This window comes from Trichoplax adhaerens, genomic scaffold (assembly GCF_000150275.1).
Source record: "Trichoplax adhaerens TRIADscaffold_3 genomic scaffold, whole genome shotgun sequence".
NCBI classification, from domain to species: domain Eukaryota; kingdom Metazoa; phylum Placozoa; class Uniplacotomia; order Trichoplacea; family Trichoplacidae; genus Trichoplax; species Trichoplax adhaerens.
In genome coordinates, this window is record NW_002060945.1 from 8,464,770 (window position 1) to 8,491,257 (window position 26,488).

Here is a 26,488-nt window from a genome sequence, read left to right on the forward strand (position 1 = left end):
ATATTTGCATTGAATAGTTCTATTACTTCGTAACCATTAATCGCTAGCTTCAGCATACTATGATTACGAACAGATTGACCATGAAAGATACACCTGAGATGTTTTACTTTAGCACTATTCACGAATACTGGATAAGCTGGAAAATATGCATAACTAGGGGTGGACTATGACGATAATTATAAATTCCTACTAATGCGTCATTTGGAATTAAAAGCCATGCTATCCTCTGACCTTCTTAATGCAATTATTAAGCTAATCCTGGGATTGCAATGCGCTACATCAGTTTGTTATCATTTCTTAAAATATTAAGACATTATTTATTCGCATTCCTTTACCTAAATGAACTGGAAAACATGCATAACAGCGCATCATTTAAAATTGGAAGTCATATTATTTTTTAAGTTTGTTAATGCAATTCGTAAGTCAATTCTTGGATTATATCATGTTACATCAGTTGGGTGCTATTTCTTAAAGTATCAAGATATTATTTATTCACAATCCTTGACCTAGTTGCTACTTTTATCTACCGATCGTTATCTAGCAAAGTGCAGATATTGGTTGCAATTTAGAAAATGATGTTGTGGCACTTTATATTCCAGTAACTAACCATTAACTTAGAGTTTCAAGATATGGTTATTTACATATCCTAACTTAAAGTATCACTTAAAGAGGTTGAAAGATTAAATATTCGAGCTATTAACTTTATAAGAAAATTATGTTATACAAAGTATGCAATTGCTTCTCCTGATGCGTCAAATAAGATAGGCACAGATATATGTGTAATCGCTTAGACTATATGGAAAGACATTATTTTGAAATATTGCATGATACTTTGAAGTAACTATCTAAACTTATTGCTATAATTATGAAATCTCGGATAAACAATGAAGGGAATTAAAAAGTAGAAAGTAATAGTTAGTACTTCTATTCGCCTTAATTGATACAGCTTTAGAAATAGCTTACAACATCAGATATAATTTACTACCAGTTTACAGGCATATTAAATTATAAATCACCTGCAGAAATTTCGCTGTCTATGCCTTAGATGATCAGAAAGTTTTGCTATTTATAGGGCACAGCTCACAGCTCACAGCTGGTTCTTCGTGATATAAACGAATAAGATTTCCTTTATACGAATATCTATTAGCCTAGCAAAAACTTTCTCATAATACTTCTTGAGGAGAATATATTATATTCGTAAGTAAATATTAAATAACTAGAAAATAACTTTACTCTAGTGTAATTAATTGCAAATTTTCAGAAAATTTCAGAAGATATTATTACTTTAATGCATGTATTGTCGTTATATTCAAGATTTAGAGAACTGTCTAGCTACATCATACTGTACTTAGCTACTTAAATTTAGAAGAATTTAATATATACAGTACGCATTATTATCTTGAAATTGTCCATTTATAAGGTATTTATCAATATAGCAATCACAAACCTCCAGAAGTCATTTATAGCCTATATTACTGGTTAATATCGTCTATGAACTACATGATAAGTGAATTAAGCTATCGGGTATTGATCGGTTTCTTAGCATTTAACATGCTAATAGTTACGTGTATTGAAAAATCCGAAAGATAAAGCCAAAATACTATGCTAGCACTTTACGTAATTATTTGTCTGGAGGATTATTTATTGGTACAATAGTAATTTGCAATCTTCAGTATATCCTGAAATATATCATTAATATTGTTGATTTAAAAACGTAAATAACTTAATACATAATTAGTTGATTAGTATACATTTAATAAAAGCGATTAATTTATACATGCTCTATCATAGCAATTTGCACAACAATATTCGATCGTACTTTCATGTTATTGATTGTAGTATATTTAGAATATACTGTAACTATATTCTACTCTTAAATATAGACATGTTGTATTGATCTTATATTTAGACATATCTACAGTCTGTTTGCTCTACATTCAAATATGGCCTACTACATTTAGTTATTACAGTCCTCGCTATTTTCTACAATCATCTGCTATTCTATAACCTGTTATGGTATATGTTGTATCTAATCCTACAATCATGTTCTCTGCATGTGTTTTAATGCCATAGCTATAAATACTGCCATTTTCTGCCTTAGATTTCTTAAGTTGCATTATTAGTCACAGTAAGTATTCACACTTTACTTACGGCAGCTACCACGCCGACCTACCGTAATTATCACATTGTACCTAACTATTCTTAAGCTCTTTGTGCAATTCTCTGCATGGCAACTGAAACCACATTATCTGACTCTTTGAACACTCCATCACATTGATTCACAAAGATAAGTAGAGAATTACTACAAATATGTAGTCTTAAACTAGTAATATTAGAATGCCAAATGATATATGAACGACATTCTGCTTTAAAGGTATCAACAAAATACCAAAAACTTAGCTGGCAGTATCTTTCCCTTTACTATACTATAGATATACAAGTATCACCTATTTCTACACTAAATAAGGAAAAGGGTAACAGTTTCAATAAACATATTGTTCAATGATTAGATATCTAGATATTGCATCAAATCAATAAACAATAAATCATTTAAACGCGTGTTCTATTAATTATTTCAAATGCTTATGAGCCGACATCTAGTTTACAGAAAATTACTATCCAACTTCTGGTAACCAACTATAAAGTACCTGGATAACAATACAAAAATTCATGAATAGCAAGCAGCTTACATTACTAAGTGCTTAGAGGTATACACTAATAAAAGTCTTGTAGATCCAACCTTATTAAAATAAATGAGCAGCAATAAATTTACTGTATTGGAACTCGTTTATTAATATTACTGAGAAAAATATTGATAGGCAATTATTCTTTTTACTATGGAAGTAGATTATATTTTTAAGTGATGGAAATTATCACAAATTAGTAATTGCCCAATTTGTAGAGAAATTGAAGCAAGCATTAAATAAAGCATATTATTGACACATTCCTATTTAGACCTACATCATTTTAATCAATAGAGCATTAAAACTTGATCAATTAGTTCGAAGCCAATCATTTCTGTACCATCAACTTTGGCACAAGTTATAAATTTTACATGAAAAACGTAAAGTATATAAATATTATCAATAAAAATTGCTTAATATTAATGACATGCTTTCATTCACAATTATAAAGTAAACTTTGGCCTATTCCAAGAAATAGACTACATTAACTACACGAATTGGATTACAATCATTTACTTAGAAGGTTTTTAACTATAGAAATCATCTCATGAGATGTAATCAAATTACACAAATAACATCTATTTTAAATAATAAATGAAGGAATTTGTTTATAATATTCATGCTAAGATTTTAGAAAATACTATTTAGTCTCTCCAACATGAATAACTTATTACCAGCTCGATAACGTCATAATATGATATTATTTATCGACCCTATTCGGTTATAATGTCATCTGCTATGTGTAGCTGATCTTGTTATATATATTGATATTATATGAGCATTAATAGTTGCAAAGAAATAATGTTACTGCAGCCTAAACCTAATTAAAAGTTGATTTATTTTGAAACCTCAAGAGAATGTTGCTATTAATTACCGTATAGTAGAACATTCTGCTATTAAGGTCAATAGCATTCCTCTATCACTATTTACTAGAGATTGCATATGAAGTTGCATTTATCACAAAATAATGATCCAGTAATGATATCATAATCTAGAATTATTAATATGTATTGGTACATTCAAAAAACCTAAAAGAGCTGTTAAAAATAACTAGTTATGAATTCTAACGGTAGCGTAATAGTAGAGATCGAGTAAATTTAAATTTATCGTACGAAATATTGAAAACTGTTTAGCATCATTTTATCATTATTTCCATTAATCTTAGTTGCCATGCTATAAACCGATTCACAGGAAATGTAGACTTATTAAATCGTTATCCTTAAAGTAATTCTATCTTAGATATACCAGTTTTGATCATCTTGTATTAATAAATAGTTCATATAATTTACCAAGAAAGAACTGGATTAGTCTAAATATTGACCATTATTAAAAAGCTTTTTTGTTATTTTTCTATTGATAAAAATTTAAAATTCAATTAGTAATAGCTATAGTTCTACCTAGTGTATTTGACCTTCTAAACGTCATTTCACCTTCACCTCAAACTCTTACATAGTTTAATATAAATCAATGACTATTATTGTTTACATTGGACATAGTTTTTACTTATGACATGGTTATTGTGATCAAAAATTTAATGTTTTATCTCATTTCAAATGTGCTAAAATGAAGTAAGCTTATTTCTGTTTCCATCTAAAGCCTGTATATCAACTAATAAATGAATTAAAACTAAATTTCTATCGGCTTAGATATCGACTGATTCACTTATCGGGCGATATTCTCACATTTTTTATGTTTTTCATTAAAGTAAAGCTTAGCTAAGATCTGGTACTATTATCTAATCTTAACATTATAGTTATTTGAACACCAGTTCGAGACTAAATGTTATGAATTTCATGCAGTAACTTTACGACATATTCACTTAACTTGATTCCATAATTCCAAAGCGAATAATTAAGTAAAAAATTATCAGAAGATAGCCTATGAAACTATCCAGCTTTTGAATTGCTTCTAATAAATTCTCACGTACATAAACAAGGTATTGTATAGTATTAAAGTTTTATCAGATGTATAATTTATAGCATAGCTACGTAGGAGTGCTATAGACATATGGTATAAGGCTTTATACATGGCAAATTCACTCGTTCTAATGCTAAAAAAAGCCTTGTAAATGCAACCTTAAATATTACAATAATGGAATAATTCCTAGGAGATATTAATAGCAATCTTAATAGCTAATATGTATCCCACTGTAAGTTCATCATTCACGATAAAAATTTCGTCAATAACCATTATGGATCTATCTACTTCATTCATATTTTGAGTGATTATCATACCTAACCTAGTCTAAAAAGGAATTTACTCTGTTGCTATAGCTATCTACACTCAAATAATAAGGAGTATTGCTCCATGTTTAAGGTATGCTGTAAATTTACTTGAGCTCGTAATTTACTAGTCTTAAATAATCTTGCTATCAATTGGCATAGTCGTGATGATAACACCATCGCATACGTATAGTGCTACATTCATAACTAAGATCATTTGCTAATACGTATAGACTCGTTTTATAAACAACGCTATGTAAATATTTTTTTGTTATTAAAAGAATTATAAAATAATCATAGAATGCTAATTTACGTATATATTGATTCTGTATATGCTGCATAATCATCCTATTCAAGATAATTCAGAAACCTTTTCTACAATTACGACTTGGTGTTCATATGGAGTAGAGGACAGTCTAGCATAGCAACTGATAACTCGCAGTACTACGGACAGCGAATTGAAAGTTGCTAACATGTTGATTACGTTTTAGATTTCAAGGATAAAAATTCAGATCATTTTTAACCGAATCAGTAAATGGTTAATGTCGATATATAAATTTTGTTCGTGTTCTATTATTAGCAAGATTTTGACTAGAAAACGTGAAAAATTAGTAAGGCCTCCTCGTTTACGTATGCACATGCAGTACACATGTACATCCGGTACGTTTTTACCACTTCTTGAGCCGCTTCAAACAATTAAACTCTATCAATTAGTTAATTTTAAATTAAGTTGATTTCACTAGTAAACAAGAGCATGCTAACGAAAAATTAGAGACGCCATTCCAAATATCTATGTTAGTGTATTTTATTAAATACTGCTTATTTGCATCACACAATTCATGAAATTTAAGTCTTTAAAATGTATTATACTCAGTAAGTTCACTACTTACAAAACAATTACGAGAATTTTATTGCTGTTGTTGCATCTCTATCTGTTATGTTAAATAAAGCATCTCAAATATCTTATTAGTTAATGCTGTTATGCTGATCAATTTCTTAATTACATAAAACCTCTTTTAAATATATGCTAATGGTTTCGTTGATATGACGTAATGTAAGGAAGTTACCAAGTGATCTGTGTAAATAAATGATAGCCTTACGGTTAAGTTATTCTTTCTAAGCAATCTGATGCAATTATAGCTTAAAATTTATTTTCAAATATACTGTAGAACATGCGCCAGATTAAATTTTAGTAAAAATTAAATAAAAAAGGACAAGAAATAGCTATTGCAACAAGCAGTGTTTATAGTTTACGCTTTACCAAAGGAAGCAACAACACTTTGGCATTGGTACTATTACATTCAATTCATGACTACTTTATCTACTAATTCCAATGAAATAATAAGAGAAATGGAATCTTAAATATGATAGCACATCGTGTAATTTCATGCATAGCTGCAAAGTAAATATAACATTAAAAAAGATCGAACTGATTGGCCACGTAAGAAAGTTCCCACAGACAGAATTAATTAAGCTCGAGATAATAAGCATAAAGTGTTATATGGAATATAAATATCACCTACAATTATTATATAGGCAAGGCTAAACAATTATCAACTGCGGAAACAGATTAAATATTCTGAAATAACAAAGCAGAATTCACATTATCCATGCATGATGCTTACAATGCTGTATACATCATATCAGCTACCTAGGCTATGAATTGACAACCTGTGTCTCCCTTGTTACAAATGTAGATAATTTCGTTTAGAAAAGAAGTAGTTATCAATTTAAAATCAGGCTTCTTTACCAGTTTCGTCAATTTTGTTATAAATAGACCAATATCAATACTTATTTCAACGCTTTCTTTTCATTCGGCGCAAATATGTCAATTATACAATATTAGTATTTTTAGTATTATGAGCAAATGACTTTCGATACTCTATTACGTACAATGCTCAAATTAATCACTAATACTCAGATTAACAGATTTCACGCATCAAAGTTCTATTTCGAAGTTAAAAGTGCCATACTGATTAAGTTTCAATCTCTAAAAAAGTCCTCAAAAATGCATAGCCAATAATTGTAAAAGCTATTTTAGGTCAAAATAATAGAAACCTATTACATATGGTCTCTTTACTGATACTATGGTAACAATTACTATCATAAATAGATATATATAGATGTATCGTTACAGCTATCAAACGCAAGATTCATAGACAATTGAATTCTTGACCTAAGTAAGACGTAAGGACGTATGTAAATGTCAAACGTTTATTAAACAAAAGTCAACACCGTGCATGAAATTATTATCCTTACTTTTCTCTGATGACCCTTAAATGAGAAGTCCTTTTCTGAAATAACGCTTGACATGATCTCTTTGTCTGCTTCCTCAGATGTTTCACGACTGTTATGATAGCGTTCAGCCTGTATTCGTAGATTTCTACTCTCTTCATTGCCTGTCTCAGTTACCAACTTGTTAAAATAGCCATTCATTTGCAGTAGATTATGAGGTGAATCAAATTCAACAATTCTACCTTCTTCCAACACCTTTTAAGAAAATTTTTAACAGTGAACCACAATAAAAATTTATTCGTGGTAATGGTGTAAAATATATTTCATTTACCAGTACTCGGTTACAATGTATTATTGTCCTTAGGCGATGAGCAATGATGAGCATAGTGCAATCAGTAAACTTATTTCGGATTGTATGCTGAATAATTGTATCAGTTCTAAGCGAAAATTTAGTTTCAATATGATAAAAACAATTAGAAAGTTGATATTTTTATCACTTGGACAACAAAATAAACATTTATTGGTCAGTCTAATACATTCATATAAGTAATTAGCGAAGATCAACGAAAACTTATTATTTACTTCATATCTACGTTAGCTGTCGCTTCGTCAATACATAATATACGATTCTTCTTGAGAAGTGCTCTTGCTAGACATAATAATTGCCTTTGGCCTACACTAAAATTTGCTCCAAACTCAGTCACTTCATTATTCAATTTATTAGGCAGTTGACTAACGTAATTTCCCATCTCGACCTAGAGAGTGTTTTGATAGAGAGCGTTTTGATAGATGTGTAAGGAAAACATATTTACTTCGCTATTCTCCTGCGCGGACAAAACTTACGTTATACATATAAAGAATCAAAAACACTAGAATAAACCTCATGAAGCGCTTTCCATAGTTGTTCATCATCGTAGGAATCAAATGGATCTAGATTTTTTCGGATAGTACCAACAAATAACACTGGATCCTGAAATCGAAAACATATCAGAATTTTGCGGGATCACGCGTTAAAATCTTCTTATACTAATAATTCATATTGCATATACTTGCATTGATGAATTAGCAGCTGATGGTAGCTAATTTTACCTGTGGTATGACTGATATCGCACTTCGTAAGCAATGCAATCCTATGTTATTAGCTACTACGTTATCAATTAAAATCTCCCCTCGCGGCTCAGATAGTCTAAATAGAGATGCTAGAAATGAAGATTTTCCAGCGCCAGTACGTCCAACGATTCCAACCTACAAGTATTCAAATTTGTTACAGACTAATTATAGTTTGTATAAGACATGTGAGTACTAGAATTAGGTATATTAAATACAGACAGGAATCTTTACTCAAATGTTAGCTCATATTGATGTGATTGACATTATAGTTCAATAATATAATGTAATACTAATAGAAGAGAATTAAAATTGAATTAATAAATCACCTTCTCAAATGGTTTGATTTTACATGATATGGACTTGAGAACATAGGGTAAGTGATCCGCGTGAGCAAATGAGACGTCCTTAAATTCAATTTTACCAAATTTTGGCCAATCACTTGATAGATCACTTATCTTATAGTAATCCTTCTCTTTAGGCAATTTAGTATATTCTTTAACGCGCTCAACTGATGTCATCTATAAAAGCAATAATAATATAAATAATAAAGTACCTAGTTAGCTTTAGGCCGCCTCAATGGTCCCATACTGTCAATATTGTTTAGGATAGCGTGATCGATTACAGAATGGAATACAAACCAACAAAGTATCTTAATTTACCCATGCTATTTAAACTCAGTAGGCTAGTTTAATCAATCTATTACTTAATACCTGATTTTCCAATTCGGCACTGAATCTCACTGCCCAATCTACCAATCCTTGAGAGTTAAGAGCATAACTCAGAAGTAATGCTGCTAGTGCTGGATTAATATCTAACAATGGATTAAAGAATTGCACAATTATCAGTTTTACCAAAATGCTGCCGTAGGAATATTGTCCTATAGTTGTCGTATAATTAAAATTTGCTCTAACATCCTTTCGGTAAAATGACGAGGCCAAAAGATACACCAGCTACAAGAATCCAGCATAAAAAGTCGATATGGAATGCATTCCATCGAATCGAAGCCGTAAATATAATCCATGACTGACTGTGTCTATCTGTGTATTCTTTAAATTGTTGTAAGAATCTATTGCTGGCTTTATAAGCTCTGAGAGTAGTTAGGCCTTGCAGTGTTGTAGACATATGGCTATATATTGGACTGCTTCCTATTAAAATATCGCAGTTTACAGATTTGTTTAGAAAAGAAGTGCTAGACTTACTATAGCTCGAGATATTGTAGTAGTTTTTCACAGTCTAACGAAAATGTTACTATAGCACTCATTTACTATATGCATATTTCCCAATTGTAACAGACCTGCTGCCTCTAGTCGCTTAACATCTCTTGATAAATATAAATAGTACCGTCTTAGGAAGATAAAAATTACAGAGACCACCGTGATGGGAATCAACATCCAAGGATTTACAACACTCATCATCACAAGTTGACCAATCACTACCAGGAAACACTGAAACATGCAAATAGAATAAGGCTTATTGATTAAAAGAACTTACATGAGAAGTAAGAACAGCAAGTAAATATCTTTAAAAATTACGCTTGAAGCTTTTAGAGTCGATTATGAGATAAATTAAATAAAATCAATATGATAGCCAAACCTGAATAGTGAACAATAGACTATATCCAATTTGATCATCCATCTGCGCACAGTCTTTCGAAAATCTGTTCAATATTCTTCCTGTAAATTCAAGAACGATATCGTTTTATAACGGCAAGGCTTCTAGACTATTGTATTTATTAATATCAGTGAGTTATTAGTCGAATAAACACTAAAATCATTTATTGGAAAAATGAAATCGATAGTTAGCAATATCTAGATTCGCAAACATAAAAGAGCGCTTAGCAAGAGGTATAAGTTGCATTTAATAACGACCAATTACCTGCAGGATAAACATCAAAAATGTGTATTACTGTTTGTAACATTGAGTGAAACAATTTACTCTCGAAGTGTTCAGACGCCTTTATAGCAATTTTAGCTATTGTCCATGATCTTAAAGATATTAATATAGTGGCAAAGACCAGTATCCCCGCGTATATGGCTATAACATTAACATTAGATAGTCCAAATAAAAGCACGGTATTTGATTCGACTGAGCCATTAATTAATGAAGAAGCATTTTGGTATGTAAACGACCACTGTGAAAACCACCAATCAGCAGCGTTCACTGAAGCTTGACTTATTAGAAATAAGGCGCATGCCAAGACTGCCGGTATTATTCCAGAGACCGAAACGAGGTAATCTGCATAAAGTTTCCATGGGACGCTTCCTGTCATGCGAGCTTCTTCCTCAATGATTTTCATCTGCCACCATCGTAATAAAAAATTCGATTAATGAATCGTTGTATTTTAATTTATGTATTTATAATTGCACAAACCGTATCATTTGAAGTCATTTGATTTGGTAACTTTCCTGAAAATTCTGGAATATCCATATTTACCCTTTAAAATAGTACAAATTGCTTACATAAAACGGCCTACTATATGTCAGTGTAAGTAGGCATATAAATTCAATAGCTATTTCTATAATACTCAGGTTGTTGGTTATCGATATTTTTTGCTGATTGTTCTTCGGTAGTTTTGGAAAAAAATTCGGATTTTGCTTGCAGATTTTCAAAAGTATCTATATATTTTATGGATCCATCCTTCAAGACAATAATTTTATTCGCAGATCTTAAGTGATGCAATTGATGAGTCACTAATATACGAGTTTTATTCTTGAGTATGCCACAGATACACCTAAGTAAAGTTAATAATTAAACAGATTGTTAATTTTTTTAGCAAGAAAATGAAATTGGGTACTGCATAGCAGTTATTCTGCAATACGCCTGAGCTTACTTCTGATAGATGTGCTTAGCAACATTCGCATCAACAGCACTTAGAGGATCATCAAGCAAGTAAATATCAGCGTCATAGTAAACAGCTCTAGCACAAAACAGAAATGATTACAGATATATCAATTTTTATCCTTTATAAAATTTAATCATAAATCGTGATGTTAAATAAATAAGGTAGAAGTAATTATTTTAATATACAGCATGATCGCTATGTACAGTAATAACCGACTAACCATACTACTATCACATCGTAAATTAGGTTTTTAACATTACTAAAATAAATATCGCCAGATAAATTTTTGTAATCTTTCTAAATACCTAGCAAGACTGACTCTCATCCTTTGGCCACCACTTAACTGCACTCCTCTTTCACCAACATAAGTCATATCCCCATTTGGTAATAATTCTAGATCCTGTAATAAAAAAAGTGATATACACTTATTTGGTTCCTGCTCAAAATTTATAGTTTTACTCTAAAAAGAAAAGTGACCATTCAGGAGGTACCAAAAAAATCACCTTTCTGAGAGCGCAAGCATCAATCACTTTATTATACTTGTCTACGTCATATTCTTGGCCAAAAAGTATGTTATTTCTCAGTGAATCAGATATGATCCAAGCTTGCTGAGATGCATAAGCACTTTTTCCTTGAATTCTGAAAAGAGTGCACTTATTAAATGTCAACTCTACCGAAAATATAATGTCACTTTATATCAAAGTGTTTAATTTCATACATTTGATTTGTCTATTTTACAGCTGCATCTTACTGATACGACATGCGGTGTATCGGGAAATTAAATTGAAATATGTGTATGAATGATACTGTAGTAACTTATGTAACTTTTACTACGACATAAAAATTGTTACTCTGCGCAGACGGGCTGTTAAAGACGTTGATTGAAAATTACGAACATTTAAAATTCGTCAGGTTGGAAATAAAGTCACGCCTAAACACTGTAACCATACAAGTTCGCACATCATCCTACCGATAGTTGCCCTTAAGAGTCATTACATCGTGTAAGAGAGTCACTAAAAGTGTTGATTTTCCACTTCCCACTGATCCTACTATTGCACACAATTCGCCTTTCTCAACTTTAAAAGACATATCTTTCAAAATCAGCCTGCTTTCATCTGTCCACCATACGCTTAAATTAGTAACCTCTACTGGCACGTCGTGAATGGTATTATTATTTTCGCTGTAATGTAATGTATCTGGATTATGTAATTCTTCCGACAGCAAATAATCCTATCATAAAATTAGATGCAAGCAAAAGTAAATATATTGGTACAAATTTTACAATTCTATGTAACCAATGGATGTAGATTACCCCGATGCGTTTTAGCGAGACTGAAGTTTCTGACGCATTTTGGATAGATTCAGGAACACAAAAGATTATCATAGTACGAATGCCTTGCAGTAGGGAAAATACAGTAAAAATTTTTACAATGTCCAAACGATTTCCAAATAGACCATACATGACAACAGAAAAGTACAGCATCAACAGTGGTGACACAAATTGCATCGTAACTAAGAAGGCCCTCATATATGCAATCCTTAAAATATGCTTGATTTCCTTCCTTCACAATTAACAAAACAGGATTATTAGAGTTAAGGTAAAATCATGATATTAAAAATAATCAGCGTTCCTATCAAGACATGACCATACTTGCGAATAGCTGTAACAACTTTTGCAAAGGACTTTTCCCAAGCATACATTTTTATAACTCTCATTCCCGTTATGATCTCGTTCATAATCTTAACTCGCTCGTCTGCATATTTCAAATACCGCAATCTGTAAAATCAGAAAAAGTGGAATGCTGTTGTTTAAATTTAATATTTGCAAAATAATTGAAACGATTGATTAAAAGTATCAAATTCATTTTCTCTTAGTTCAGTCAAAATTTAAAAAGGAGAAGGAGTGATGATGACAACAACAACGATCTCTTGTTATTGTACTACTGACCTCTCCGTTGCCAGCAAAGAAGCCACGTAGCTCTTTAAACCTAACACTAGAGCCACCACACTAATGACACCAAAAGTTGCAATACCGATTTGCAACCATAAGATGGCAATCATTGCAATTGCAGTTGCAGTTCCCACCCACAGGAACGTCAAATATTTCGTTACATCATTAAATTTTAGCATGTCATTCGCCAAGATGTTGACTATTCGACCAGTAGTAATTCGCGAAACGGCTCCGCTACTTAATTTCAATGTCTAAGTTTAGACGAAGTCAATACAATTATTTCTTCGATATAGATCGTTTACATGTAACAAGAGAGAATAAGTAATAATTTTTCTATCAATTGTATGGCATTGTTTCAAGTACTATATGTATGCTTAATTTGCATACTTTTCTATATACAGCTGCAGATAGAGCTACTCTTAATTGCCATCCAAATCGGTAGGCTTTAAAGTAGTAAAGTTGTTCAAAGAAAATAATGCCAAATGCGGTTATGCATAAGCCTAAAGCATATAGGTACTGTTCTGTTTTACTAGCTGTAGACTGTGGTAAGAAGCTTTCAACAAGAAGTCCAATCAGAATGGGATAAACAGCTCTACCAGATTGCTATTAATTAATGACGAAAAGAGTTGGAGATATTAGACATATTTAAAATCATAGATGTCCGATACAGTTAATGAATATTATTTGGAGGACGAATATGTTTATCAACATGTGATAAAGCTGTGAACACGTTCTCCATTATATCGCAACAAGACTAAATTTTTAGTACCATAACGTTTCTGCAATCCCATATTTAAGAAAAATTAGCATGACTTACCGCAATTAAGCACGGAATGCTTAGCATAAGATAACCGAAGCCATGCAATCTCAATAACGCTCGAAGTAGACTTGGCTTACTACCAGATTCGCGAAGCTGTAATTCCTTATTCCATTCTCTTTATAATGATATCAGTGGAAATAATCATTTTATGATTTTTACCCGAAATAAACATTCTTTTACTATCGACTCACGACTAAACTTTATTCATACGAAACTAGCGAAGAGACCTAACTTCTTACCTATCAAAATTTTTTAATAAGGTATCGGATTTATCATCAGAGCTGATCTGAAACAAATCTTCCACTTCAAGTCTTCTCTTTGAACTTATTCGAAATAACTTGTTTAACCACCTATATAACGTATTATTTCTTTAATCATCTCATTTCTCTGACAGTCTAGGGTTATACAGTATATGCGAAGTTACAGACCATAGAACAATTCATTAGTAACTTAACGAATAGAGTTAACGATTACTCTCGTTGGCTTTGTTGCAATAGTACTCGATAATACTTCGCAGTGTAACATTCATTTATAATATAACGAGAATACTTTCATTAATCACAATTTTTACCAAAATGAAATCCATCGAGAAAACCAAGGAGAGGTATCAAGTGGAATATCTTGCTCGATTCCCTACAAGAAAAGAGGGTAGCTTAGCTTTTGTTATTCTAATTTGATGACTGTCAAGACATCATGCCAGAATTTATTGCTTTGCACAAACGCAAAATAATCAGTGCTCGATAGAATAAATCGATAGGTTCTTAATGATCTTCACCTACGATATTCTCTCTATTACTGTATACTGTATTACTTCAATGGAAAAACATTTTTGGTTAGGTTATGATTTGAAATTGGCAGAGTTGGCTCGGTTTTGGGTATTGAAATTGTGAATGATTTCTTACCTAAACTAGACCGTGATCAGGTATAATTACAGTTTTCAAAGTCAATAATGTTGCAATTTACAATGCTAATATCAACTATACAGTACAGGGAAGCTGATTGATGGAATAAAACAATTTTGAGTCAATCCGGATAGAAGATTGAACTGTATTGTGTCGTCCTTTTAAATTTAGATTCAATTCTTGTATTTAAACTCACTGGACCCACACTGTCTTCTTCTCTTTCACTTCAAATTATTTTTCCTATTTTCCTTCAAGAAGAGTAATCTAGTTGAATGGCCGTTAGTATTCATGGTATGCTGTTATAGACCGTTATTACGGTTGTTTTCTGTTTATAACGGTACTCATCTTGATAATAGAGTTCATCTCAGTACCCAAGTTCTAGCGAATTCTTCTGATTTGGCTACAAGGAAAAATGCTGCACAAGAAAATCGTAACATATACGCTTGATGTTCGGTCATGATATCTGGTTTATTTGGCAGTGTCACGTTCTGTAATAGTTACATAATTAGTATGTTACCTTCTTTCTATATATGGTTAAATATCACGATGTTATCACGTCAAGCGTATATAGATGTAGTTATGGTACTATATTAAGGTTATCTATATATGTATTCTCATGTTGCCATACTTGGCATGATAGTCTATTTGTAATGACTAAACTAGGGAAACCTTTCTGTTAGTGATGATTTGATCACTCATAGATCACAATAAAGAAAGTATATAAACTCTTCATTTTAACAATAAAGTTAGTTCTTCAACTTAATTACTGGGTCTCCTTGCTGAGTGCAGATCTAGTACTTGTTACAAAATTTGGAAGTTGTAACAGGCAGTAATAGACGGTCTACTTAGCAAGCCAATACACTACTCAAAGTATTAATTATAGCTAATGATTGCAGATTTGATGAGTGCATAACAGCACGGGTTGCAATGCATTTTGTCTAGAGTAAATCCATAAAAGTCTCATAAAGCCTATGTTTATTATTACTTGCAGTGTTGTCAAGGACTACTAGTAGTCCTTGGTAGACATAGTGAACTTAAACAGAGTTGAATGGATAAACTATTGAAAGTCCAAAACCAACTTGGCGAAACATTACTCTATTACATTGTAAATTATTTCCAAACCATTCTACCCAAACATTACTCTGACTTAAAATTATGTTTCTGTTCGTTATTTACTGTGATCTAGTCTTTTTCTTTTGATATAAATTTTTTAACTAGAATATTGCTATCATTTCATGAGGGAACATTGAACAGTAGAAGAGCAGGACGGAATGCCTTGCTAACATAGACAATGCAATTCAGTAATCCTTTTCTTTCTTTGCCCACAGCCATATTTGCTAGCAAATCACCGTACCAAGGCATATTGACATTAATGATATCTCCATTTTTTTTCTGTTGACTACTTTAAAACTGGGACAATCCTTGCAAATAAGATCTTTTTCGGAGTACTTTCACAGCTATTATCGCTGCCATTGGAAATACATTACAGCAGGTAAAAATAGGCTATGATGTATATCGTAGCATTGAGTATGACATACTATCATGCAATCTTTTGCACTCTAGTATCCACAACAGATTGCTTTGAGAATGAATATAGCGAAAGAGCGATTACGTCAGTAGTTGCACCTATTGGAGCCTTCTTCTTAAAGCTAATCACTAGTGGCATTTATAATAATAAAGTAATACATCTAAATTGGTGAAGGAAATCACTGGTCCATCTAGCCTCAGATTGTCCCTTTCATTAAGCACTACTGCCATAGTCATACATTCAACTAAAATCATAACTCGGCAAGACAAAGTATCTTATTCTAAGAAAGAAAACTGCTTCCTTACCTTTGCTTTATCCATGGACTTGTCTTGACCGTGATCCATTTAGAATAAACTATGTTGAATCTAATCCATTTAGAATAAACCATGTTGAATCTAATCCATTTAGGATAAACTATGTTGAATCTGATCTATTTAGAATAAACTATGTTGAATGTAATCCATACGAGACAAATTTGTTCATTCCTTTATAAACAAAGTGCTCTCATTCTAGCCATGATAAAAATAATCAACTCACGCACCTTCCTCTTACTGAACGCCTAGAACACAATGATTTGTAGCTATGAAAGAGTTCCAATCGTCGTTTAATCTGCTGCCTTATGTCACTCTCTTCCTTAACAGCAGTTTACCGCTGGATATCTTCATCCATTGGCTTGGCCAACAAGTTCGATCTCTCTACTCCAAGCTAGACGAATTGCAACCGGCTTAATTGCTAGTCCTTCCAGACTTAAACCAATGGCTTGTATAGGCACATCGGGCTGTCCAAATAGTGAAGATTGGAGTTTTCAAAGGAGCTAATTTGAATCGACAAGGTCAATACTAGGAGTGATGTTAGCAATTTAGTCAATCCCATTAGCTGTATGACCTGTTACAGCACTGTATGTGGAGGCCTTGTACTGGATATACTAACGTCGACTAGTGTTACGGAAGGGATACTGTATACTGTATAGGTTAATTCAATATGGAAGATCTCGCTAAGGATTCCCCCCAATTTTCTCCTGCTTTTATAGGCTTAATAAAGACGTTCAGTCTAGAATTTATGCAGAATTCCATGCTCTTAATAGGGCTGTTGATCTACGATTCAATTCTTTAGCAGTTACTCGATCCAATCATGTCCTGATTTAAGCTAATCTAGCATCACTATTGGAATCAGCCATCGCCAATGTCTGCAAGAATGTCCTTCATTTGCAATAAAGTTTTGCTCTATACACGTTCAATTGGACACGATTCTATTAGATACTGCACTGATTTAAATCGGGATAGGAGTATTATCAGATGGCTCTAGCAATACTACATTAATATCATAAGAAATCATCTTGAATGGCTGTAATAGCGACCACTCAAAATTGAGCTTTTCCAAACACTGCCTGCAACATTTCTTCCGTGCCATATTGCATGTAGTCGTCATATTTTCACTGTACGTGCATCATTAATCTTAAATACTAGACTATCATAATGCATTAATTTCTTAATTGTTATATTAGCGCTCATATTATCATCATTTACATGCATAAACTACCATAACAAGTTATAAATATTCCAAAGTGATTTGGATACTGTACAATAGTCTAGTACATTTAGGTCTACGTATAGCAATTGGTTTGCCTCACGAGTACCAGTATTTTAACTGACAATAGATATATAATATATAATTGAATATATAATTGAAACACATATGCATGTTATATGTTATATCATCTTTTCGATAGAGCGGATTTCTTAAATCATAGCACGGACATGTTATATCCCATTCTTGTTCATTTACTTCGCTTATATTATAGATTCTTCTCGCTGCTTTGTACAATATAGTCGTGTGGTATAACTATACTTTGATCTTCCTTATTATGATTATATAGACAAGCTTGTATGTTTAACGTACAATGTATAATATACTCATAGTGTCAATATAAACTCGGTCAACTTTTCTTTCTGATTGCTATTTATTTTATCAGCCAAAAATAATTAAAAGATTGTGATCAATAAAGTCAAATCATATCTTAGACTATATCTTTCAAAGAAAGTAATCGTGTTGATGTTTAAGGAATCATCAGGCCATCAAATGCAATTTGAAATAGATATTAAGTATCGTATTTTGATATCAAACATTTTAAATTGAGATAAATATCATACGTACTTATACAATTGTAGAGTAATAAATAGAGAGAGCCGTGATCTCATTGCCAAGATTATGATCGCGTCATCATGATGACGATACCACGTTTTTAAATTAGAATATTTAACATGAAATAAATAAGCGATTTATTTAAAATAAAAAAATTATTAGAGATAACACCGCGGCTTCTTTACTAACTACTAGCCTCATCGATTACAATGTGCTTATAAGACATTAACAGTTAAACATTAGCCTCGTAGGCAACATATGTATCCGCCTAGAAATATATATAAAAACGTTTATTAATTTAACTGACATAAAAATAATATATATTCTCAAAGTATATTCCTATTTCTAGTAATTTTACCTGTCGTCGATCGCCTTTAAATGAAATATCCGTTTCTAAATTAATTTCCGCTATATCTGCTTTATCTGATCTTGCAAATACCTCTGGATGGTTATAATGATACTCAGCTTGTACACGTAAATTTTTACTTTCTTCAATACCCGTCTCGGCTACTAACTTACTGAAATAGCTATCTAATTCTAATAGTTTATGAGGTGAGTCGAATTCGACAAGTTTTCCTGCATCTAACACCTTTTCCATAATTTTTAAAATACGTAAATTAGTATATTTCATTACTTTATATAATAAGCGATTTACTGTACTAAATCCTACTTACCATAACTCGATCACAATCTATTATAGTACTTATACGATGAGCGATAACTAGTACAGTGCACTCAATAAATTGTTTACGAATTGTCCGTTGGATAATAGCGTCAGTTCTAATTCGATTAATCAAAAAATAAATACTTTACAGTTTTATACTACAATACTCGACAAGTCCGTAAAGTTTAAAATAATTTCCAAATTACGCTTATACGAGTAAATAATATACACTAACAATAATGCGTAAATCCAGATGATATAAATAATTTGTTAACTAACTTCAGATCGACATTAGCAGTTGCTTCATCGATACATAGTATACGATTTTTCTTAAGGAGCGCCCTCGCTAGGCACAATAATTGACGTTGGCCTACACTAAAGTTTGTTCCAAATTCAGATACTTCACTATCTAATTTGTCGGGTAATTGGATAACATAATTCTCCATTTCGACCTATAAATTACAAAATATTTATAGTTACGGTGTAAACTTTACTAGACTCTTACAGTATGATCGATCTTTATATCTTAATATATCTAACACTTGTATACTAATACTAATACTAAAATATTCTTTGTGTAAATACGAATACAGATAGTATCACTAACCTCCTTTAACGCTTTCCATAACTCTTCATCGTTATAACAATTAAAAGGGTCTAAATTCTTTCTGATAGTACCGATGAATAATACCGGATCCTAAATAATTTTATAAAAATTTAGTTAAAATTTAAAGTTTAAATCTTTTTACTAGGGTATGTCCACGTTCTTTCTATCAGTACTAACTTTTATAAACTCTTTCTTTAGTAATAAGATATAAAATGTAAAATTTTACTACTGTATACCTGCGGTATAACCGATAATGAGCTTCGTAAACAATGTAATCCGATGTTATTAATTACAACATCATCTATTGAAATTTGTCCTGTAGGCTCGGCTAATCTGAACATAGATGCTAGAAATGATGATTTGCCAGCACCGGTGCGTCCAACAATTCCTATCTATATACCGTAAATTATAAACGAAAATACAATTACTTTATCGTGCTAATTTTCTATACACACAAGATCGATAATAACTAATTTAATATAGAGAGAGTTAATAAAATCTCAATCACGAGTCAGCAAATCTATAACAGTAGCGAATGTGAGATATTGTAATATACTGTAAACGAGTACATACAAAATTAATAGTCTTTCTTACAAGAGTAAAATAAACAAGAAGTTATCACGTAGTCGTTATTACTTTCTCAAACTTTTTGATTTCGCATGTAATAGATTGAAGAACATAAGGCAAGGTTTTGTAATGAGTAAAACAGACGTTATTAAATTTAATAGTGCCAAGTTGAGGCCATTTTGTAGGAGGATCGATTTCTTTATAGAACTTATTTTCTTTTTGTAATTTAGTATACTCATCCACACGTTCAACTGATGTCATCTATAATTAATAATTAGTTAATTAATTATTATAGTATGTGGTTTAATAAATTACCAAACAGATCAGATATATTCGCTTTCTCAATAACTAAATAGTTTACAATAAACGTTAAATACGTATATCATACTAATATAATAGTAATCAATTTAAATTAGTTATTTCTATATACCTGATTTTCTAATTCAGAGCTTAGTCTCACTACCCAGTCTAATAACCCCAGCATGTCTACGGCATAACTTAAAAGTAATGCTGATAATCCAGGATTGATATCTAGTACAAAATAAAATTTCTCATGCTGTATCAGATATCATAACAGAATATCATTCGAAATTGTGCCACAAAATTCAATATCCACGTAAGTACATTATACATACATCCTTCAGGTAATAGAACCAGACTGAATGAAAGACCTGCTACGAGAAATGAACACAAGAAATCGATGTGGAATGCATTCCATCGAATTGAAGCAATAAATACGATCCATGATTGTGTATGCATATCGAGATATTCTTTAAATGTCTCTAAAAATCTCGAACTTGCACCGTAAGCTCTTACAGTAGTTAGGCCTTGCAGTGTAGTAGACATATGGCTATATAACGGACTACTTCCTATTTATAATAATATCGAGTATATAAGCCATGTAAAATATACTAAAAGATTCTATCTAACTAAAACAAATGATTATTATATTGTAAATTTCAAAATTAAAGATTAAATCTTAATCTTGATATTTGTTACTGACCTGCAGCCTCTAAGCGTTTGACATCTCTTGAAAGATTCAAATAATATTTTCTTAAAAATATTAATAACACTGATATTATCGTTATCGGAATTAACATCCATGGATTTACAATCGCGATAGTCAAAACTTGTCCAATGCAGACCAAGATACACTAATAATATATAATTTGGAGAAGTTAATATTATAACTTGCCATAAATGAGCAAACAGAATGAGAAATGCTGTAACTTAATCAATTTTGCAGCGATTAAAAGAATCGTTTTAAAAACATCTTGAAATAAACATCGATAATATGTTGTAATTAATCTTCAAACCTGAACTGTGAATACCAAATTATAACCGATATTATCATCCATCTGTGCACAATCTTTCGAAAATCTATTTAAGATTCTTCCTAAATAGAGAAGCAATACGTACTGTAAACTCGATATTGTATAGCCATATCATCGGTTATAACAATCATAATACGTACACGTATTATAGTTAAAACACAGCTATAATGTAAAAAGTAATTTTATGACTCAACTATATGTCATAAGACATAAGACGATCTTATACAACTAATTCAGTTTTGTATATATATATATATATATATTAACATAACTATCTAGAAATAAATTTGGGTTTAATTACCTGACGGATAAGTGTCGAAAATATATATGATAGTTTCTAATAGCGAATGAAATAATTTACTTTCTAGACGTTTAGACGCTCTTACTGCCATTGCACCCAAAACCCATGAACATATCATAACCAATAAGAAACAAATCCCTAATTGTCCCGCGTATATAGCTATTACATCGGCATTCGAGAGGTCATACATAATTACAGTGTTTAATTCCACTGAACTATTACGCGAAAGAGATATATTTTGATATGCATAAGACCACTGTGAAAACCACCAGTCAGCAACATTAAAGGATGCTTGAGAAGCTACAAATAGTATACAGGCAAAAACTGAACGAGTAGGACCGAATGCTGATGTAAAATACTTAATATAAACTCTCCAAGGTATACTGCCTCTATTACGGTTTTCCTCTTCGATAACTCCACCGTTATTATTTTCTATCTATTATTATGTAGGAGTATAATGTAAATATTTCAGACAGTAAATAAGTGATTATTAACAATCTGTACATAATATTGAATAATCGATTAAATTTATTTATTATCAGTTATATAGTATAAGTCATTTACAGTACCTTATTTTGTGTAATCGTACTTTCTGCTAATTCGTTATTAAACTCTGCGATGCCAGTATCTAACCTACGATTACAATATATTTATTTGTAAACAATAATATCTTTCTTCAATACTATAAACTTTATAATTTATAGTTAAACAAGCGATTACAATGTATATTATCCATTTTAGTATATTATCTTGCTTTAAGCTGATTTAACTTACTTAGATGTTTGGCAATCGCCATCTACTGTTTTTAATGACTGCTGTTGTGTAGTCATCGAAAATACATCAGAGTTTATTTGTAGATTTTGGAAAGTATCTATTTTATCGATTCTTCCGTCTTTTAAAACGACTATCTTATCTGCAGATCTTAGATGATGTAGTTGATGAGTGACTAATACGCGCGTCTTATTGCTTAAATAGCCACAAATGCATCTATATAGATAAATGTGTAAATACAATATATATAGATTACTCGAGTATAAGGATAAATAATTCTTCTTCCAAAATCAAGTCTGAAGTTATTGAAATACATATCAAGACTTCGTTACCCATACCTTTGATAAATATGTTTACCAACATCTGCGTCTACAGCACTTAGAGGGTCGTCCAGTAAGTATATATCAGCATTATAATATACAGCTCTATCGTAAATTAATGTAAACGTATTATTATGAATTATATGTACTTGTACTAGCATCAATATCAATATCACAACATCAATTTATAATACTTTTACAATTAGAATGAACAATTAATGTATTCTACTAAAATATATACCCAAGTGTTTATTTAATAATTATAAATAACGATAATCAGGTACTAACGCCTAAACTAACAATTATAAATAGTCTTCGAATTACCTCGCAAGATTAACTCTCATCCTCTGACCGCCACTTAATTGTACTCCTCTTTCGCCAACAAACGTCATATCGCCATTAGGTAATAAATCTAAATCCTAAATTTTTATAAGTATACACATTCGATTGATTTATATATCTTACAGTTGTAAACTAGCTCAAATTTTTTATTATTAAACTAATTACAACGAGAGAAATACTTTACATGAAAATATACCTTTCTTAGAGCACAAGCATCAATCACTTCATTATACTTCGCGTCATCATATTCCAAGCCAAATAGAATGTTATTTCTTAATGTATCTGAAACAATCCACGCTTGTTGAGAAGCGTAAGCAATTTTTCCTCTAACCCTAGAAAAATATTTAATGAAGTCTGTTAGCATAGACAAATTTACAAATATTGCACGATAACATTGTGTTAGCGAAACCCATCTATCAAAATGTTATATTTTGTATCTCTATAATATCCAATAACGAAATATATAGGTTATATATATATATATATATATAAGTTACCGGTAATTTGCGAAATCAAGAATATATTATAATTATCTGTATTACTAATGTGACTTTCAAACAATTATCGCTTATCTTATTTAAAAACATCGCGAAAGCTGTCATCAATAATCATACACGAGCATAATCGTATTTAATTGTGTAAAATAAAAATCAAATAAAATCGTACCTATAATGACCACTAAATGTAGTCACATCATTCAACAGTGTCACTAAAAGTGTAGATTTTCCGCTTCCTACTGGTCCGACTACGGCACATAATTCGTTTTCTTTAACCATAAAAGATATATCTTTTAAAACTGGTCTATTCTCGTCCGACCACCAGATCGATAGATTATTGACTTCTACAGGTTCTTTATTATTCATATCGTAATTTTTATCTAACTGAACTAAGCTAATATTAGGTAATTCTTCAGCTAGTAAATAGTCCTACAGATACGAATATAATAAATAAATAAATAATCAGTAATTTCAATTCTTTGAAGTTAAAAACGTTCAGGCTCTAAACATTGCAATAAATAAGCAGTTATCGACCTGGATACGTTTTAGTGAAACTGAAGTTTCTGATATATTTTGAATAGCTTCCGGTATGCAAAACATAAAGATCAATCGAATGCCTAATAGTAACGTGAAGACTGTAAAAATTCTAGCAAGATCCAACGGATTTCCAAATAGACCATAAATCACAACAGAACAGAATAACATCAGTCTAAGTGATATGAATTGCATTGCAGCATGAAAAGCCCTCATATAAGCGATCCTTAACGCGTGTTTGATTTCTTTCCTTTAATGAAAATGAAAATATAATCAATCCAGATTATCTATTAATACGTAAATAAGTGTTCGAGTATTGTAAATGAGTCAAAAATCTAAGAGTTATAACATAGAAGAATTGATTTGAAAATAAATATCACTAAAAGTATTTCATTGTATAAATACTTTGTTACATTGATTACTACGATTATATTACTGTACCCTCGAACATGGGTGACAATCTTGGAAAACGGTTTCTCCCAAGCATACATTTTGATAACTCTCATCCCCGTTATAATTTCATTCATGATTTTAATTCGCTCGTCTGCATAGCGTAAATAGCGTAATCTATGTGTATATAAATTAATAAGCATATATCGAAAATCACAAATTATCTGTTCTATTATTTCTAATAACTAGTACGACGACAAATAACGACGATGTTAAATACTCTTTAGACTACGTCTTCTCGAATATTCTATATTATATAATAAGTGTATGAATATTAATCTAGTAAACAGTATTATTAACCTCTCTTTTGCTAGCAATGATGCTATATAAGTCTTTAGAGCTAAGATGAAAATTAACGCTATAATTACGCCAAGAGCTGCAAAACCGACTTGTAACCATAACACAACTATCATAGCAATTCCAACTAATGTTCCAATCCATAAATAATGTAAGTATTTGGTAACATCGTTAAATTTCAGCATATCATTAGCCAGTATATTGACAATTCGACCGATTGTGATCTGTGATACAGCTCCGCTACTTAGATTTAGCGTCTATTCAATGAAATAGAAATGTTTATACTTTTACGTAAGAATGGAGATTTTTTTCAACTTTGGATAATTGGCAGTATTAAATTCGTCATCTAGAGTATGTACGTTGATTGTATGTTTATTTTACCTTTCTATATACAGCTGCAGATAGAACAGTTCTTAATTGAGAGCCAACTCGGTAAGCACTAAAATAAGCCGGTTGTTCACAGAAAACGATTATGAACATCGACAATGATAAACCAAGAGCATAAAGATATCCTTGAGTTTTATCAGCAGTCGATTGAGGCGAAAAGCACCCAACAAGGAGTCCAATAAATATAGGATAGACGGTCCTACTACATAACTAGAGAATATGTGTTGTACATATAGTTAATAGTAAGTAAGTACTTATAATCGTAGTAACGATTTAACTTTGAATTAATATATCCAGGGCTAGCTTGTCTAAATACATGTGGATTCTTAAGAATTTATTTTTCAATTTTTGTAACCAAATTAATAACCACAATCATGATAAGAATTATCATTTACCCCAATAAGACACGGAATACCAATTAGAAGATAGCTAAAACCAAAAATTCTGAACAACGCTCGAGTTAAACTTGGTCTACCGCCATTATCTCGAACTTTTAATTCTTTATCCCATTCCCTATTACGGCCATTAAAGAATTAGATGATAACGTTTAGCAATCTTAGATCACATCAATTATCTGATTCTATGCTTAATGGCGTTATTATAATAGGCTCTGTTAATTACCTTACCTGTCAAATTTCTTTAATAGTGCGTCCGATTTATCGGCATCACTTAACTGATACAGATCTTCTAATTCAAGTCGCCTCTTTGCACTAATTTGAAATAATTTATTTAACCACCTATATCGCAATCAAAGTATAAAATCTGTATCAATGCGAAGACAAAATTACTCTACACAATCGAAGATGTATGTAGTTCTCATTTGATAGATAGTTTAATACGGTGAAAACGGTTAACTTTTAATCACAATATTTAAATAGATACATATCACGAGATTAATTTTAAATTCTTGCATTAGTGTCACTGTACTATAGTTCTATCCTGTATGATATGTATAAATTACTATTATTATACGCATATTGA

At 31.2% G+C, this 26,488-nt stretch overlaps 2 protein-coding genes across 2 annotated transcripts; both read right to left on the reverse strand.

Moving 5' to 3' along the window:
- Nucleotides 1-5,814: 5,814 nt before the first annotated feature.
- TRIADDRAFT_54972 (uncharacterized protein) lies at nt 5,815-16,638 on the reverse strand (the record flags this gene model as incomplete). The annotated part of the gene is made up of 27 exons (XM_002111193.1): nt 5,815-5,838; nt 7,166-7,396; nt 7,473-7,578; nt 7,724-7,896; nt 8,022-8,111; nt 8,231-8,386; nt 8,578-8,769; nt 8,962-9,062; nt 9,280-9,396; nt 9,546-9,696; nt 9,845-9,924; nt 10,127-10,547; nt 10,622-10,685; nt 10,776-10,982; nt 11,082-11,168; nt 11,399-11,493; nt 11,597-11,732; nt 12,064-12,323; nt 12,406-12,655; nt 12,745-12,870; nt 13,042-13,295; nt 13,432-13,647; nt 13,862-13,979; nt 14,104-14,214; nt 14,436-14,497; nt 15,138-15,254; nt 16,600-16,638. 27 exons carry the CDS (start codon nt 16,636-16,638, stop codon nt 5,815-5,817), a joined length of 3,984 nt encoding a protein of 1,327 aa, XP_002111229.1.
- A 2,096-nt stretch (nt 16,639-18,734) lies between these two features.
- On the reverse strand, nt 18,735-26,243 carry TRIADDRAFT_23227 (uncharacterized protein; the record flags this gene model as incomplete). Its single annotated transcript, XM_002111194.1, has 23 exons — nt 18,735-19,025; nt 19,111-19,216; nt 19,380-19,552; nt 19,708-19,797; nt 19,944-20,099; nt 20,344-20,535; nt 20,705-20,805; nt 20,910-21,143; nt 21,278-21,428; nt 21,591-21,670; nt 21,910-22,345; nt 22,479-22,520; nt 22,710-22,896; nt 23,019-23,105; nt 23,325-23,419; nt 23,539-23,674; nt 24,009-24,268; nt 24,374-24,623; nt 24,815-24,940; nt 25,124-25,377; nt 25,502-25,717; nt 25,903-26,020; nt 26,134-26,243. Coding segments are annotated over 23 exons (3,891 nt in total), but the record flags the coding sequence as incomplete, so codon positions are not given.
- Between the last annotated feature and the right edge of the window lie 245 nt (nt 26,244-26,488).